The sequence below is a fragment of the Balaenoptera ricei genome, chromosome 2 (assembly GCF_028023285.1).
Source record: "Balaenoptera ricei isolate mBalRic1 chromosome 2, mBalRic1.hap2, whole genome shotgun sequence".
In the NCBI taxonomy this organism is placed as follows: Eukaryota; Metazoa; Chordata; class Mammalia; order Artiodactyla; family Balaenopteridae; genus Balaenoptera; species Balaenoptera ricei.
Window position 1 is genome coordinate 151,045,357 of NC_082640.1, and position 15,724 is coordinate 151,061,080.

Genomic DNA, 15,724 nt, shown 5'->3' on the forward strand with positions numbered 1-15,724 from the left:
TTCATAACGTAGCCATATTCAAGATGCTGGAGGAAATGTCCATGTCTGCTGAGTTCTGGTTGGCAGAAATTCTTTATTCATTATCCTATCCAGTCTCACACGCAGAAGCAATCTTTGATTTGTCAGATGCTTCATATACTTGTATAATAAGCCTTAGGTGATTGATGATTTTCTTGTCTGCTGTTTTCATGTTAAATCCCAACATCTTCATAATAGTTTCTCTAAAGTCAACAAGCTACAAAGAACCACAAAAATCAAGACATGTCATTAGTTTTGGTCACCTACTTAACTATGTACAATGAAATTGTTATTAGAAATTTAGTTTTATTAAACATTTCTTTATGAAGTGTACATTATTCTATGTTCAAATGTATTTTTAAGCAAAAAACATTACAAGAAATCTAAAATTACCTTTGCATTTTAAGATTTGTTTTCATTTTTACAATCTTATAGACTAAACTTAATTTTATTGCTGCTTGTTTTTCATCCATGAGGTAATTATTTTTTGGACTTCTGATTTGCTGTAGGTAATAGCCGTCCCCTATATACGTATCTCTCCACCCATTCTCTAAAAACTATAGTGATCAACAAGGAGAGCAAATAAAACTCTCCATAAATCATGCCTAAAGCGCAAGTAAAGAATACCACAGACTTCAGTTTTCATATAAGTGGGGAAATAAATATTCTAAACCAACAGAGGCAGCTCCAGAGCCCACGCTGGAGTATGCAGTTAGTTTCCTCTGGTGTCCCGGAAAAGGGACAGTTCATAAAGGGGGAAATACGAAGAACAAGTCTGAGACCTGATGAATCAGAATACCGGCAACTGGGGAAGGAAAAGAAAGGGGCTTAGAAGCATGTGAGAGCAGAAACGGCCGATCTAGAGGGCAAGGTTTCTGAGCAGAGAGGGAGCTACTTGGAAGGGTGAGGTGTTCCCTAGAGGCTTCGTGACAAGGGAAAAGAAAAAAAGCAAGCACTGGAAATTAAGGGACCTATATAAACAAGAGTATTGCAAAAACAGACATAACATAAACCCCCACCCCAAAATAAAAGGCTTTACTTCCTAAGTAAACTTTAGCAACTGCACTCACCATGTCAACAGAAGAGGGTGGTACTGAGGTAAGAAGCCCAGTAAGTATACCCTGCCCCCTAAGTATCCTGAGGTAGAAACACCTGAAATTGAGAGGGCAGGGCAATCAAAGGGATTTTAAAGTGAATAGATAAATGGCAAATATCCATTTTAAATTGTTATGAGAAGAAAACAGAAAAGCAGTATCATCCAAACTGTTCAGGTGGTGAAAATACTCCCCCCAGAAAAACTGCCATGAAGCAGAGGCAACATGTTTGACAACACCTGATATGAATTAAATATCAATTAAACAAGGATTTGCAGACATGGGGAAAAAACACCTTTTGAATCAGAAATGCAATAATTTGGAGGGACTTCCCTGGCTGTCCAGTGGTTAAGACTCTGCACTTCCACTGCAGGGGACAGGGGTTTGATCCCTGATCGGGGAACTAAGACCCAGCATGCTGCCGCAGCCAAAAAAAAAAGCAATAATTTGGAATAGAAATGGACAAAAAAAAAATCTAGATGCCTAATGGATAAGAAAGATATGATGATTAAACACAAGCAAGAACAAGACATCTCAGAAATGAAGAGTAAACTACAGAATGCCCAAAGAAGAGATCAGAATGAAAATATAGTAAGGGAGGGACACTGGGAGAAGAATAAAAACAATTAAGAAAATGAATATGCAGAAGTTAAAAAAGAGAAAAAAAAGAAAATGGTAATATCATGACTTTTGGTTTTAAGAATCTCTTAAGGAAATTCGTTAAAGTTTCATGTTTCTTAAGAAACATGTATGGAGGTGTGACATGTAATCCCACAATAGCCCCAAATTATCATTTAGGCTTTAGAAAATTCTCTTAAAATATCTGCTTTATAAGTCTAGTGAGAATCTAAGCAAGTTTAGAAGCACTACCTTCTTGTCCAAGAACGTGATCCAGCCCCAAAAAAATGGTTTCCCCTGAACTTTCATTTTCTCTCATCCCTACCCTCCTTGTCTTTGGTTAGTCAGAGGATGTGTACACAAACCTAAGCTATGATAATCATATATCCCATCCCTTGCCACTGAATTCACTAAGGATAGGCATTTGACCTAAGCTGGGCTTGTAAGACCCTTTCTTGGGATTCTCTCTCCTGTCACAGAAAATCTAACTGTAAAACTCTGTGGCTGTCAGTCAGACAGACAAGTTAACAGAGAGCTGCCAAGAAGAAGGTGAGAAAGGCCTTATATTGAAGATTCCAGGTGCTGATCCGTGGCCCAGGTGCATCCCTGCCTTCTCAGAGCTCTGGTTGTTTAACTGCCTTTGATTCCACAAGCCAATCAATTCTCTTTTGTCTAAGGTAGAGTCTAAATTGAGGTGGGTGTTTATCACTTCAACTTAAATAATCTTAATATAGTAATTAAAAAAAAAAAAAAACCTCTTCTTGTTGTCCCGGTACTTCTTCAAGTGTGCTCTTTGCTGTGCAGAGCTCAGGAGTGACAGTTTCTAACATTTGATGGGCCCTCTCTTTGTCCCACCTTACGTCTTGCTCAGCAGAGTCTACTGTAGTTTTCAAGTCTGTTTCCATAACTGCCTTCCCTTTCATTGCTTCAACTTTTGTTAAAGATTGCCTGAGCTTCTCAATTGTTTTGTCCTGTGAGGGTATAAGGTTGGGGGAAAGGGAGATGACTGTGATTAAAACTCCTCTAAATAACAGGCATGATACATAATAACTCATGCTTTTTTTTTCTTCTTTTTCTTTTTTCTTTCTTTCTTTCTTTTTTTGGAAGAGCTAGATAATGGAAAAGAAAGAAAATGCCACAATTTATGAATTAAGAGGACATTTCTCCACCATCATGCTCATCAATAACCAACAGTTACTGAGCACTTCTATAAACTAGGCACTTGGGATTTAAGGAGGTTTAACACATGTTCCACGTCCTCAAAAGTCTTACAGTCTGTGCTAATCAAACACAGAAACAAAGAAAATAACTGGCTGCAATAAGAGAAATATTCTTGATAATCAACTGGCAAAAAAAAGCTGATCAGTAAGTATCTAGTGTATATTTGGTTTCAGGCATAAAATGTATGTTTGAAATACTACAACTGAAGCTTGATATAAAGAAGATCCAAAGAGCATCCCCCCCAAAAATCACTAAAACTTTTAACCATTAACCTAATAAGAAAGACAAAAGTATGACTGAAACAAAAAGCAAGGGATCTAGATACCTAACATTTAGAATACCAGTTACCTTTGAGGAGGACACATGGGGGCTTCAGTGGGATCGATAATACTCTGATTCTTAACATGAGTGGTAGATTTGTGGCATCTAATTTTATTATTCTATATGCTTTAATATTATATATATATAGTCTTTTATATGTATGTAAAATAATTTTAATGTTAATTTTTAAAGTTCAATGAGAAACATGCAGCAAAAATAGAAACAGACCAAAGCTTAAGTGAATTTTTGAAAGCCTCATTTCTTTTACTTACTTTAAGAATATTTACTCTTGTCAGTTGAGTTTTCATATTTTTATTTGACAATTTCAAGTCACTGAGCTGTTTCTGAAGTTTATGAATTTTCTCCTGTAATCTTTGAGTTGTAAAAACCTTCAAATTCTGCTGAATATTCAGTAATGTTTCTTGCTTGTTGTCTTTCTCTAGCTGCTTGAACGTTTTGCCATGCTCCATCTGGGAAATCTTAGTCTGGGAGTTTTCCTTTACAGAAATCAACAGTATTAGAATAAAGAAGTTATGCTTTAAGATGGTGTTCTACACTAGCATGCCAGATCTACTCTAGACTGATAAATTGTAGACTTAATTCTTACATAAGTAGAATAGTTTTCACCATAAATATGCATTATTAAAATAATCCAGAAAATAAAATATGACAATACAAGTGATGGCTTAAGGCTAACAAGGGTACAGTTAAGTAGACAATGTTATAAACACCAGGTGATAGCAGAGATTAGTTCAACTTTTCTAAGAATGTATTATAAGGAAATAATAAAATATTTAGATAAAGACTCAAGCACAAAGATATTCTATACAACATTACCCATAACATGAAGAAATAAAAACAATGCAAATGTCAAAAAAATAGTTAAATAAATTACATGTGATTGATTATGCATTCATTATAAATAAAGTTTTCAAAAATTTTTACTAAGAGAAAGTACTAATGATATAGTTAAATGACAGAAGCAGGATGGAGAAAAAATATGCTATCTCAATTATGTTAAAATATTCTTGGAAAATAATCATAGGAAGATATACCTATATGTTAACACTGGTTATCTCAAAATGGTAGAAATACTGGTCGTTTTAATTGTATTCTTTCTACTATTCTGTACTTTATAAAGTTACTACCAGAAAAAAAAAGAGAGAGAGAGAAGAGGTGTAGATTTAATAAAGATACCACATATTTTCATTATATACAAACTAAAAGTTAGTAAAATATATTGAAAAGAACCACTAGTTCTTTCAAAAAAAGAAAACAGATACTCCAGGCAAGACTGGTTAAAGAAGGAAGAGAAAGTGAAAATACACAGTATTAGGAAGGAGATATATACAGAACTAATGTACATAAATTAATTTTATTAAGAGAAAAAAGTTATTTAAGATGTTATTACAAATGTCTTAATCCATTAAGAGAAATAAAACAAGTAACATATTAAGGAACATGAATGAGAATGGCACCATTTTTCTCAATAACACACTGGAAATTATTTTCTTTTTTTTTTTTTTTAATTAATTAATTAATTTATTTATTTTTGGCTGTGTTGGCTCTTCGTTTCGTGCCAGGGCTTTCTCTAGTTGCGGCAAGCGGGGACCACTCTTCATCGCGGTGCGCGGACCTCTCACTATCGTGGCCTCTCTTGTTGCGGAGCACAGGCTCCGGACGCGCAGGCTCAGTAGTTGTGGCTCACGGGCCTAGTTGCTCCGCGGCATGTGGGATCTTCCCAGACCAGGGCTCGAACCCGTGTCCCCTGCATTAGCAGGCAGATTCTCAACCACTGTGCCACCAGGGAAGCCCCACACTGGAAATTAGAAGACAATGGAGTAATGCCTTCAAATCTCTGTGTGAAAATAAAGTCTAAATCCAACTATCAATTGAGCCTGAAGTTTTAAAAAAAAAAAATTGTCATTCATGCAAGGATTCAAAAAATTTTTTCTCTCCAAGACACCATTTCTTAGGAATCTATTAGAGGATATACCCCAGCAAAATAAGAAAGTAAACCAAAAGAGAGGAAGACAAGAGATTCATGAAACAGTGCAACCTAACCAGGAGATTGGAGAAGAAAAGTCACAGGATTATAGCTGTGCCCAGGCCGACAGAGCAAACAGTCCAGACCGACACAAGAGAATTAAGGACTTTGGATGAGAAAGAATGGGAGATTTTTATAGATTAGAAGATCATCCGATGCAGTATTTGGGGAAAAAATTAATAAGTGAATGTTGAAAATTATACATATGAAAACACAAGAAAAGTATTAACTCCAGGAAAAATAACATGCACTACAAGAAAGAAAAGGTCACAAGAGTATAATACTTGGCATTTTGTAAACACTATTTAGTGTCATAGTGAAGTAAAGGCTGATTATGGATTTAGCTAAAAATATTGATATAACAATACTGGGAAGATGGAAAGGGGAGTTGAGAAAAAGATAAAACTTCATCTGTCATACAACAGGAAGTCAACAGATAATGTCTAAAATAAATAACTCAAGATATAGCAATATAAGCAAATTATTTTAAAAAATGGAATTTACTACCAGAAGCAACAGATAAAGGGGTTAAAAGTAGTTCCCTCTGGGAAATAGGATAGGTGGAGGTACAGAAGTGGGCTGCTGCTTTTCAATAGAAGACTCTTGGTATATTTAATTTTTTAAAAATGTACATATGTATAATATATACATATAAGTGTAAAAGGTAAAAAAAAAAATCTCTTAAATAACTTCAGCTCAAAGAAGAAATGGAAACCAATAGTAAAATTATAAACATATAAAACATAGTAAAAGGACACTTCTTATTAAAATGTATTGGATAAGCCACAGAGGAATATTTATAGGCTTTGCTGCTTTTATGATTTAAAACAAAGGACCCAAAAAAAGCATATTTACATAAAGAAAAAGAGAAATTAGGGGTGTAGATTTAATAAAGATACCATATATTTTTATTACTTATACGTAAAAAATAAACTGGTAAAATGTATAGGGAAAAGAACCATTAGTTCTCTGGAAAGATAAAATAGATGCCCCAGGTAAGCCTGGTTAAGGAGGAAAGAGAGAAAGTAAAATATTGGAAAGGAGAAACATACAGAATGCATAGATATAGAAAAGATGAAAAGAATTCTAAACACTACTTTGTAACTCAGTGGCAATAAGTTGAAAACCTAAAAGAAATACATTGTTTCCTAGAAAACAATATAATATTCAACTGTGTCCAGAAAATCCAAGAACTCTAGTAAAGAAAACTATTGGACTTAATAAGTAAATTCAGTAAGGTGGTAGATAATTTTTAAAGATATAAACATATCAAAGGCTTTTATCTATATTAGTAATAATCATTTCAAATTGAAATAGGGAAAATATGCCACTCATAATGGGCAGGAAATCTATAAGAAACCTAGGAGTAAATTTTACAAGAAAAAATTACATGAAGGACTTTTATAGGACTTATATGAAAGAACATGATAAAATTCTATTACAGTACATAAAATAAGATCTGCTAAAGGGAAAGAGGACATGTACCAAATTATCAAAAATTATCAATTTTCAAAAATCATATCATTACAAAGCCAACTGAGTAAACTACAAACAATATTTACAAATTGCTACTTTGACAGGTATAAAATTTATATTGAACATTCAACTCATACAGTGTAATCATTAACCTACTTTATTTTTGTCCTCTGTTGTTCCTTTAAATGTATTCTGTGGAGCTAATTCTTCATTTGCATTAACTGAAACTTAGGGCAAGGCCATGTTTTTCCTGATCACTTTCAGTTTAATGTAAAAATTATAACATTACCTTTACTAAAAGGTACCTTTACAATGACAGGTCAAGAAATTATAAAGTAAAAACAACCAAATAGAAATATTAGATATGACAAATATAATAGCTGAAATGAACAACACAATAGATGAGATAAATAGGATGGATAAAGCTGAGAACAAATTGAGTGAGTTGGAAAATCAGACTGAGAAACTCTCTGAGAAGGTGGCAAGAAAGGCAGTACCAATAGGGGTGTGTGTGTGTGGGTGTCTGTATAAAGAGAGAAAGATTTGGCTAACACAACTGTGGGGTCTGGCAAGTCCAAAATCTTCAGGGCAGGCTGGCAGGTTGGAGACCCACGGAAGAGCTGATGTTGCAGCTCAAGTCTGAAGGCAATCCAGAGGTAGAATTCCGCCTCCTCAGGGGACCTTAGTCTTTTCTCTTAAGGGCTTCAACTGCTTGGATGAGGTTCACTCACATTATGGAGAGTAATCTGCTTTACTCAAAGCCTTCTTGTTATGTTAATCACATCTAACATGCAACATCTAGACTGATGTTTGATCAAGCATCAGGGCACCATAGCTTGGTCAAGTTGACACATAAAATTAAACATCATGCAAAGAAATGAAGGATAGAATTAGAATTGCCAACGTTCTGTTCAGAGTCACAGAAGGAGAAAGAGTAGAAAAAGAAGAAAAGTAAAAACAAAAAAAAAAACAAAAGAAAGAAATCAAAAGAAAATAAACAGAGGAAAATGTTTAAATAAATAATGGTAAAATTGACAGATGAAAGACTTAGATTTAAAAATTCATGGAGTGCCAAATAAGAGAGATAAGGTAAAACAATATATCTAAGCACATTATAGTGAAATTTAAGAACATTAAAGCAAATGAGAAAAATTTTAAGGTTTCCTGAGAGAAAGAACAGATCACCTACAAAGGAATAAGAATCACATTGTTATCAGACTTTTCAACAGTAACAGAGGATGCAAGGAGATAATTTTAAAGAATTTAATGAAGGAACTTTGAACCTAGAAGTTTATATCCAGCCAAATTGTCATTCAAATATGAGGGCATACTAAAAGTGTAATCAGGCACACATGGTGTCAGAAAGTTTGCCACACAAAGATCCAGTTTTTTAAAACTCGCTTGTGGAAATACTCAAATGAGGAGAAAAATCCAGAAGGAGGCTTCAAGAGATATGCAACTAAGAGTAATCAAACATGTTGGTCAGATTTGGTGGTTGTGTAAAAAATTAGGACCAAGTAAAAGAAACCAAATAAAAGATATATCATGCAACCATGAACCCCCCAAAAATTGCATTAGTAATCATAATTTCTGAAAACAGAATTTAAGGCAATATTTTATAAAGCACAAAAAAGAGAATGTTTTTATAGTGCTTAAAAGAACAGGACAGCAAAATCATCATAAGCGCATATGCTCCAGTAATCTATAAAACAAAAACTGATAGAACAGCACAGACAAATGGATGAATCAAAAATTATACTTGTAGGACTTCCCTGGTGGTCCAGTTGTTAAGAATCTACCTGCCAATGCAGGGGATATGGGTTTGAGCCCTAGTCTGGGAAGATCCCACATGCTGCGGAGCAACTAAGCCCGTGTGCCACAACTACTGAGCCCATGCTCTAGAGCCTGTGAGCTGCAACTACTGAGCCCACATGCTGCAACTACTGTAACCCGAGCGCCTAGAGCCCATGCTCCAAAACAAGAGAAGCCACCACAATGAGAAGCCCACGCACTGCAACAAAGAGTAGCCCCTGCTCGCCGCAACTAGAGAAAGCCCACGCACAGCTATGAAGACCCAGTGCAGCCAAAAATAAATTAAAAAACAGAAACAAAAATTATACTTGAAGAATGTAGCATATCTTTTCCAGAATCAAGTAAACAAATATAATCAGAGGTACAGACAATCTGAACCACGAATAATATGCTTGAGCATTAACTATTTATAGTGCTTTATACCCAAACAAGAGAGAACACATTCTTTATAAGCACACATGGCACAGCTACCAAAACAGACCAATCACTGGCCATGTAGGAAGCCTCAATAAATTCCCAGGGATCATATAATACTTCTACCATGTTGTAATAAAATACAAATTTTTAAAAAATCCTATACATTTGGAAACATAAAAATGTACTGCTATATTTAAAATAAAAGATAAGGGAAAGAGTACATGTCAATATTTGTGGAACAAAGCAAAAGTAGTTCTTGACAGAAAAATTATGGTTTAAATGAGTGCATTTATCAGGATAAATCCTGATAAATATCCTGAGTGATCAGGATATTCGAAAGGTTAATCATAAACCAGTTGCTCTTATTTTTCTTCCTCCTATTCGTCTTCCTTTCCTTCTTTTCCCCTTCTAAACAATTCAGTCCTAAAGCCACAGGCATCTGCACAGAATGAGAAGGGAAATGCTGAGGCTCATAGCAGGCCTACAGAGCCCAAGCAAGGTGACAAAAGCGTCTGCAGAAGAGGGCTGCCCTGCAGAGGGACTCAGAGCCTGATCACATATGGAGAGGTGACCTGTCATGGAGTGTTAGAGCCTGAACAGGGCAAGGAAGATGTGTATACCATTCTGGAAATCAACAAGAACAAGACAGGAACCCAAATAAGAAGATGGGTAAAGGAAACAAACAGGCAGAGACTAAAAAGCCAAAAGACAAAAAACATTAAGGAAATACGAAACTCATTAATAATTAGAGAAATGCAAATTAAATTAACAATCATTTTATACCTGATGGAATGGCAAAAGTTAGGAAGCTGCTAGTATCAAGAAATGACAAGAATGTGGAGATTCAAAAACCCTCCTGTATCTCTGGTGGGACGATTTATTGTTTTGTGAGAGCTGACTGGCAGTACTTAGTCATATTAAGTGTATGTATACACTATGAGCCACCAATTCCAATCCTGACTTAACACCCCTAAGCAATTCCCTCTCGGGTCCATGAAGGGGACTCATACCAGGATGCTAACAGTGATGTTGTTTGTGGTGGCATAAAAATAGAGGTAACAAGGCTATTTACCACTAGAGGAAGAGACAGGTAAAATAAATAAATAAATAAAAAGAAAAAATTAAAACCATGGCAGATATGAACACTGTAGTACTCCATGCAGTAGACAGAAGCAATGAATTAGATGAACAAATAGCAATATTAAGTGGATCTTAAAAATACAGTGCTGAGTAATAGAATGAGATTTTTAACACAATACCACTTATGCAAATTTAAAATACATGCACAAAAATTACATTTAAAGAAACACATATAAAGAAAGAAATACACATTAAACATATTATATTGACTTCCTTTTGGGGAGGCAATGGACAAGATCCAAGGAAAGAATAAATAAATAAGAGAGAGACCTTCCATGGCCCAAATTAATGCATTAAAAACCATGGACTTTGATTAACTCAACCTTCTGTATCTGAGGTCCAATTGTGAGGAGTGGGGAGGCAAGGGAATCCAAGTGGTCAACAGCATTAAAAAAGAAAGTTACTCAACCTTACTAGTAGTAAGGTAAATGTAAAAACTGTACCATTTTAACCTAACTCGCACAAACACACACTCTAAAAGGATGACAGCATCCAATGCTGGCTAGGATGTGAAGAGAAAACACTCATATATTGCTATTTGGAAAGTGAACTCCTGCCTTTTGCAAGGTAGTGTTCTGGCAATGGCTATTAAACTTTAAAATACTCAGGATATTCCCTGGAGATCCAGTGGTTAGGACTCAAAGCTCTCACCGCCAGAGCTCTGGGTTCGATACCTGGTTGGGGAACTAAAATCCCACAAGCCATGCAGCGCAGCCAAGGAAAAAAATTTAAAAAGAAAATACTCATACACTGTGATCCTATATTTCCACATTTAGAACTCAATCCCATAGGGGGAGGAAGCACCAGTGTGGAAAGATATATGTATAAACATACTTATTTCAGCATTATTTGTAGTGGCATAAAAAGTGGAAATAAGAGAAGGACCATCAATAATTCTTAATAGGGAATTAGTTGAATAATAAGTTATATACACAGTATGGAATACTGTACAGCTGTTAAGGGAGTAAGTTAAATCTATATCTCTTGACCTAAAGAAAGACCATGAGGTACTTCTTACCTAGTAAGAAGAGTATTTTGACTGGTACAGTCCCAGTTTTGTAAAAATATCAACACCTACATATATATATATTCATATATTTCCATAATCATTGCAATAGTTGTAAAAGATATAGACACATTGGTTACCAACATGAAATAGGCAGAAAGGGGGTTAGAGAAGATTACTATTGTTTTCTTCAAACCTTTTAACATGGTTTCAAGGGTTGTGGAAAGCATGCACTATTTGTATATTCTTAAAATTTAATATAGTATTTTTAAAATTTGCATGGAAATGAATCATCATCAATTACAGATTCAAGAGCAGAGGTAGAAGCTGGATTCATCTTTGGACTCTGTGGAGTATATTGTCGATACCACTTCACCAGGTGCTGGAAGTTTTTAAAAACTGAGTGATCAGGATTTCCCTGGTGGTGCAGTGGTTAAGAATCCGCCTGCCAATGCAGGGGACACGGGTTCGATCCCTGGTCCAGGAAGATCCCACATGCCACGAAGCAACTAAGCCTGTGCGCCACAACTACTGAGCCTCCACTCTAGGGCCTGCGAGACACAACTACTGAGCCCGTGTGCCACAACTACTGAAGCCCGTGCGCCTAGAGCCCATGCTCCGCAACAAAAGAAGACACTGCAATGAGAAGCCCGAGCACCACAACGAAGACCTGCTCGCCGCAACTAGAGACAGCCCACGTGCAACAACGAAGACCCAATGCAGCCAAAAATAAAATTTAAAAAAAAATTTTTTTTAATGCTCTATATTTAAAAAAAAAAACTGAGTGATCAAAATATATTGGATCAGTGAATTAATGAATGGAATAAGAGACTAAATGAGTGAGTAGTGAGTGAGTAAGTTTATGCTTTGGGGCACAGTAATTATAGAAATAGTATAATATAGGTATGGGTATGACAAGCAATTCTGTGAAGAGGTAGTGAAATAGAATCAAAATCTCCTGAAAATCATCCTACCTATTCCCATTCCACTTTTAGGATTGACCTTTTCCTTATAGATGCAGAGAAGCAGAAAATAGAGAAGGAAATTGTCTACAAGATAATTATTGAGGAATTTCACCAACAGCCCCTTCCCAATGCCCATCATATCTAGCTGACCCAGTACACCTGAAATTCCCCCTTTAGAGAGTCATTCCTTTGAGCTCCTTTCCCTCTAATCTTCTTTTAAAAGTACATTAAGAAATATGTTAACAATGCTTACAATAAATATCAAATATGTACAGTAGAGAAATGGGAGATATGGAGTAAGGAAAGACTTTTTGATACAATCAGAATGTTCAAAAGTTTGTAGCAAATTTTCCTCCCTTTCCTAATATTAAGAAAAGTACAAATAGCATTAACAGCTTTGAACATTAGATAGTATAATAAAAGATGATCATTTTCATTGTCAAAGAAATGCCTTATACTTCAGGAAATTCTTACTTTGTTCGTGTCCAAGTCTAATCTCCCTGGAAAAAGGTCATTAATAGCAATTTTTCCTTCCAGATGTTTCAAGGGTCTTTTTTGTTCCTTATACTTTTCCTCAGTATCGGATGATTCTCCAGCAGTTTCTTCACAGTGATGATACTGCTTCTCCAATTGCTTAGTGAGCATCTGAACTTCCTGCTGGAGGCCTTCAGCTCTCTGCAGGGAAAAAAAAATAGATAGAACATCCTGATGGTCCATGATTTGTATTTTTCAAAACTATTTGCAAGTTCTACTTATATTGACATTGTAGTAACATTAAGTTACTAAAATAGATGAGTGGGGAAGACATTTAAGAAGATTTGACATGTATAAGCTAGTTTTTAAAAAAGAAACAGAAAGGTTTGATATACAAAAATTAGACATTTTAGTGAGTACTGAGAAATAAAACTGTATAATGAATTTTAAGAGAGCAGAGTGTAAAAAATTTGCAACTGTACAATAAACAGACTACTGTGTAGTAGGTTTTACTAACATTGAATTTAAGCAATACCTATTTTTATCTGAATTTTAGGGTGAAGAGTCATGAAATTTTACTAAAATGATTTGGACATAACAAGGAGATATATATACTTAAACTTGCTGGATCAATCTTTCGATAGACTTGACCAGTAAATTCAAACAAATGACTGACTTGATAATTTATTTTACTGCACTGACTGAACTGACCAGTGTTTGATCATGATGGAAACATTATCCTCACCACACCACTATTTTTAAGCTAGCATTCATTGAGCTTACTGAACTGAAGCATTTATCATGTATTAATCCATTTAATCCTTACAACCATTCTGTGGGACAGGAACTAAACCTACCCCAACCCTACACCGACTCCTGCCAAAATTTACAAATGAAACTGAGGCACAGAGAGCATAAGTAACCTGCCCAAGAGCACACAGTTGCTAATGGCAGAGCTGGGATTCATACCAGGCCTCTCGGCTCTTAACAAACACACTATACTACCTCTACTGTGATAATGGACATCCTCTTCCCTTTTATCACTGTAGTAATAAAAATAAACTCAGAGCCACAGAGTTTACTAAATCGGCTAACATCAAAACCCACATCTTAAAACTAATTTGAAAGAGTAACTCATCTGTCAATACACTTACGGACTTCCAAGATCGCTCATTTGCACCAGTCTCCTGAATGCTCTCTTTCACACCTTCCTCTGTGGCTGGTATGGGTTCAACACTGTTGCTGGGAAGAGTAGACAACTGACTGAGGAATTTCTGATAGAGGGATGGCGCAGTTTTAGTTTCCCAGCTGAATGAATACGGAGGTCTGTCTAACTCAGGTAATTGTTTTTCCTTATGGATCAAATCTTGTTGACATTTATCCCAAATTTTCTGTCCACCTTTTGGTCCTTCAGAGTGAAAAATGTTGTCTCTCTCAAAGTTCTTGACCAGGATAGCTTCATCCTTGTCCTAAATATGCCGACACACATGTTAAACTTCCCATATGGAATTTAATATTGAGACATCTACTTCCCTCCTTTTGAAATATAAGTATAGTCATAATACAAAGCTTCAGGAGAAAAGGCTCTCAATAGAAATACAGAGTTACAGAGTCATAAGAGAGACAAGGACATACTCAAAAGAGTAAACTAGAACATCAAGAGGTATTAAAATATTATGTGGGGGCAGGTGGGGAGGGCAAAAAAAAAATGATGTTATAGAGAAACTGCTTTGAGAACATAGGAAATTTAGCTTAGAGAAGCAGCTAACCGAACTGCTCCAGTTTATGGAGGAACTGTTTACAGAATATTTTGAGCTAATAAATGTAGGAATAATGATAGAATTTTAAAACTCAGCATTTTACTTCTCCTAACAAAATAATTGATTCAGGCAAGGATTCCCAATGAATGCTAAGACTATTAAGTGAAAAGCTGGCAGGGAAATGGATATTTTCATAAAGACTTAATTATGATTATAGAACATCATTTAATAGTAACAGCTTTGATAATGTAAAAGCATAAATAAGTCACATTTCTTTCCCCCAACCTTTCCCTTTTAAGCACCCTGCTTCCACTGTAAACAGGAAAAAAATAAAAGATAATGCTTGTACTTCTCCTTCCCCCCACTTCTCCGAAGAATATTCTGCCTTTATAAATTCTAGTCTTCTTTTCACCTCTTGCCACATTCTATTCTGAAAACTGAGTAAACAAGTTTAGTTTCTGGGCTTTTTGTCATGTGAAACTGGGAAATAGAAGGGGAGCTAGAGTTGTTGAAGTAATGATGGGTTTGTCTCACTAAAAGCCCAGAAAAAAGAGGTAGAATAAAAGAGCAGTGGAAGAAAAGGTCAGAGCTACATGGACTCCGGTGTGGGAGAGTTTTTCGGAAATGTGACAGATAAGTCAGAGAAGTGAAAAACATGGAAAGTGTTACTGTGAATTACTTGAAAGAGGTGATTAAAAATTGGAATTACTTTAAACTCTGAAAGTAGTTGCTGAATTTTTTTAAGTGGAACTCCTCACATTAAGGGGATCGTGATGGGCCTTATTTTACATTCAGAATATATAATAAACAGTTTGGGTCCATGGATTTCAAAATAAATTTTACCACTTCCTTGACAGTAGTCCACCTCCCATCCTCCTCCAACATTCTTCCATAAAACTTTCATTCATCCTGTGAATTGCTATCTACTAGGGACCAGGATAACCTCTTCCTTCTAAACCCAACTCATGCCATGATTCTAGATTTCAATGTCCAGTGTAGATGATCCACCAATTTAGTTTTGTGACTCCTGTGCTTCAGTTTCAATGACTTTCACCTACACCCCTATTCAATCCTTACACCCAAATCCAAAAACCCAGATGTTGTCAGCAGCAGGAACTAACCCATACCAGAAATTTAAAACTTGAATATTTCACTCTCTAACCACCACCTCCTCCCATTTCTCTCAAAGCTCCATTCCCTCTAACATTTTCTTTAGTATCACAGAGACCTTCAGATCTGCCTTGCACTTCTTCTCCATACCTCAGAAACTCTTCCAGTCAGCCATGCTGTACTGCTTCCTTTTATCCTCCATAAGAAGAGGACCAATAAACCACTCAACATTTGCCAATTATCGC

The 15,724-nt window shown here is 35.7% G+C and overlaps 1 protein-coding gene across 5 annotated transcripts in view; it reads right to left on the reverse strand.

The window, feature by feature from the left end:
• The window catches only part of LOC132359785 (coiled-coil domain-containing protein 170-like), a 52,024-nt gene continuing 36,300 nt past the window's right edge, over positions 1-15,724 (reverse strand). For 4 of the 5 annotated variants that reach the window (XM_059914408.1, XM_059914405.1, XM_059914407.1 and 1 more), the window contains 5 exons: positions 13,764-14,078; positions 12,610-12,810; positions 3,545-3,769; positions 2,486-2,701; positions 1-235 (listed from right to left, as the gene is read on the reverse strand). In XM_059914408.1, the coding sequence (XP_059770391.1) occupies positions 86-235; positions 2,486-2,701; positions 3,545-3,769; positions 12,610-12,810; positions 13,764-14,078 (1,107 nt within the window). In that variant the 3' untranslated portion in view covers positions 1-85. The remainder of the gene's footprint in view (positions 236-2,485; positions 2,702-3,544; positions 3,770-12,609; positions 12,811-13,763; positions 14,079-15,724) is intronic. The other variant, XM_059914409.1, reaches the window with a different exon arrangement.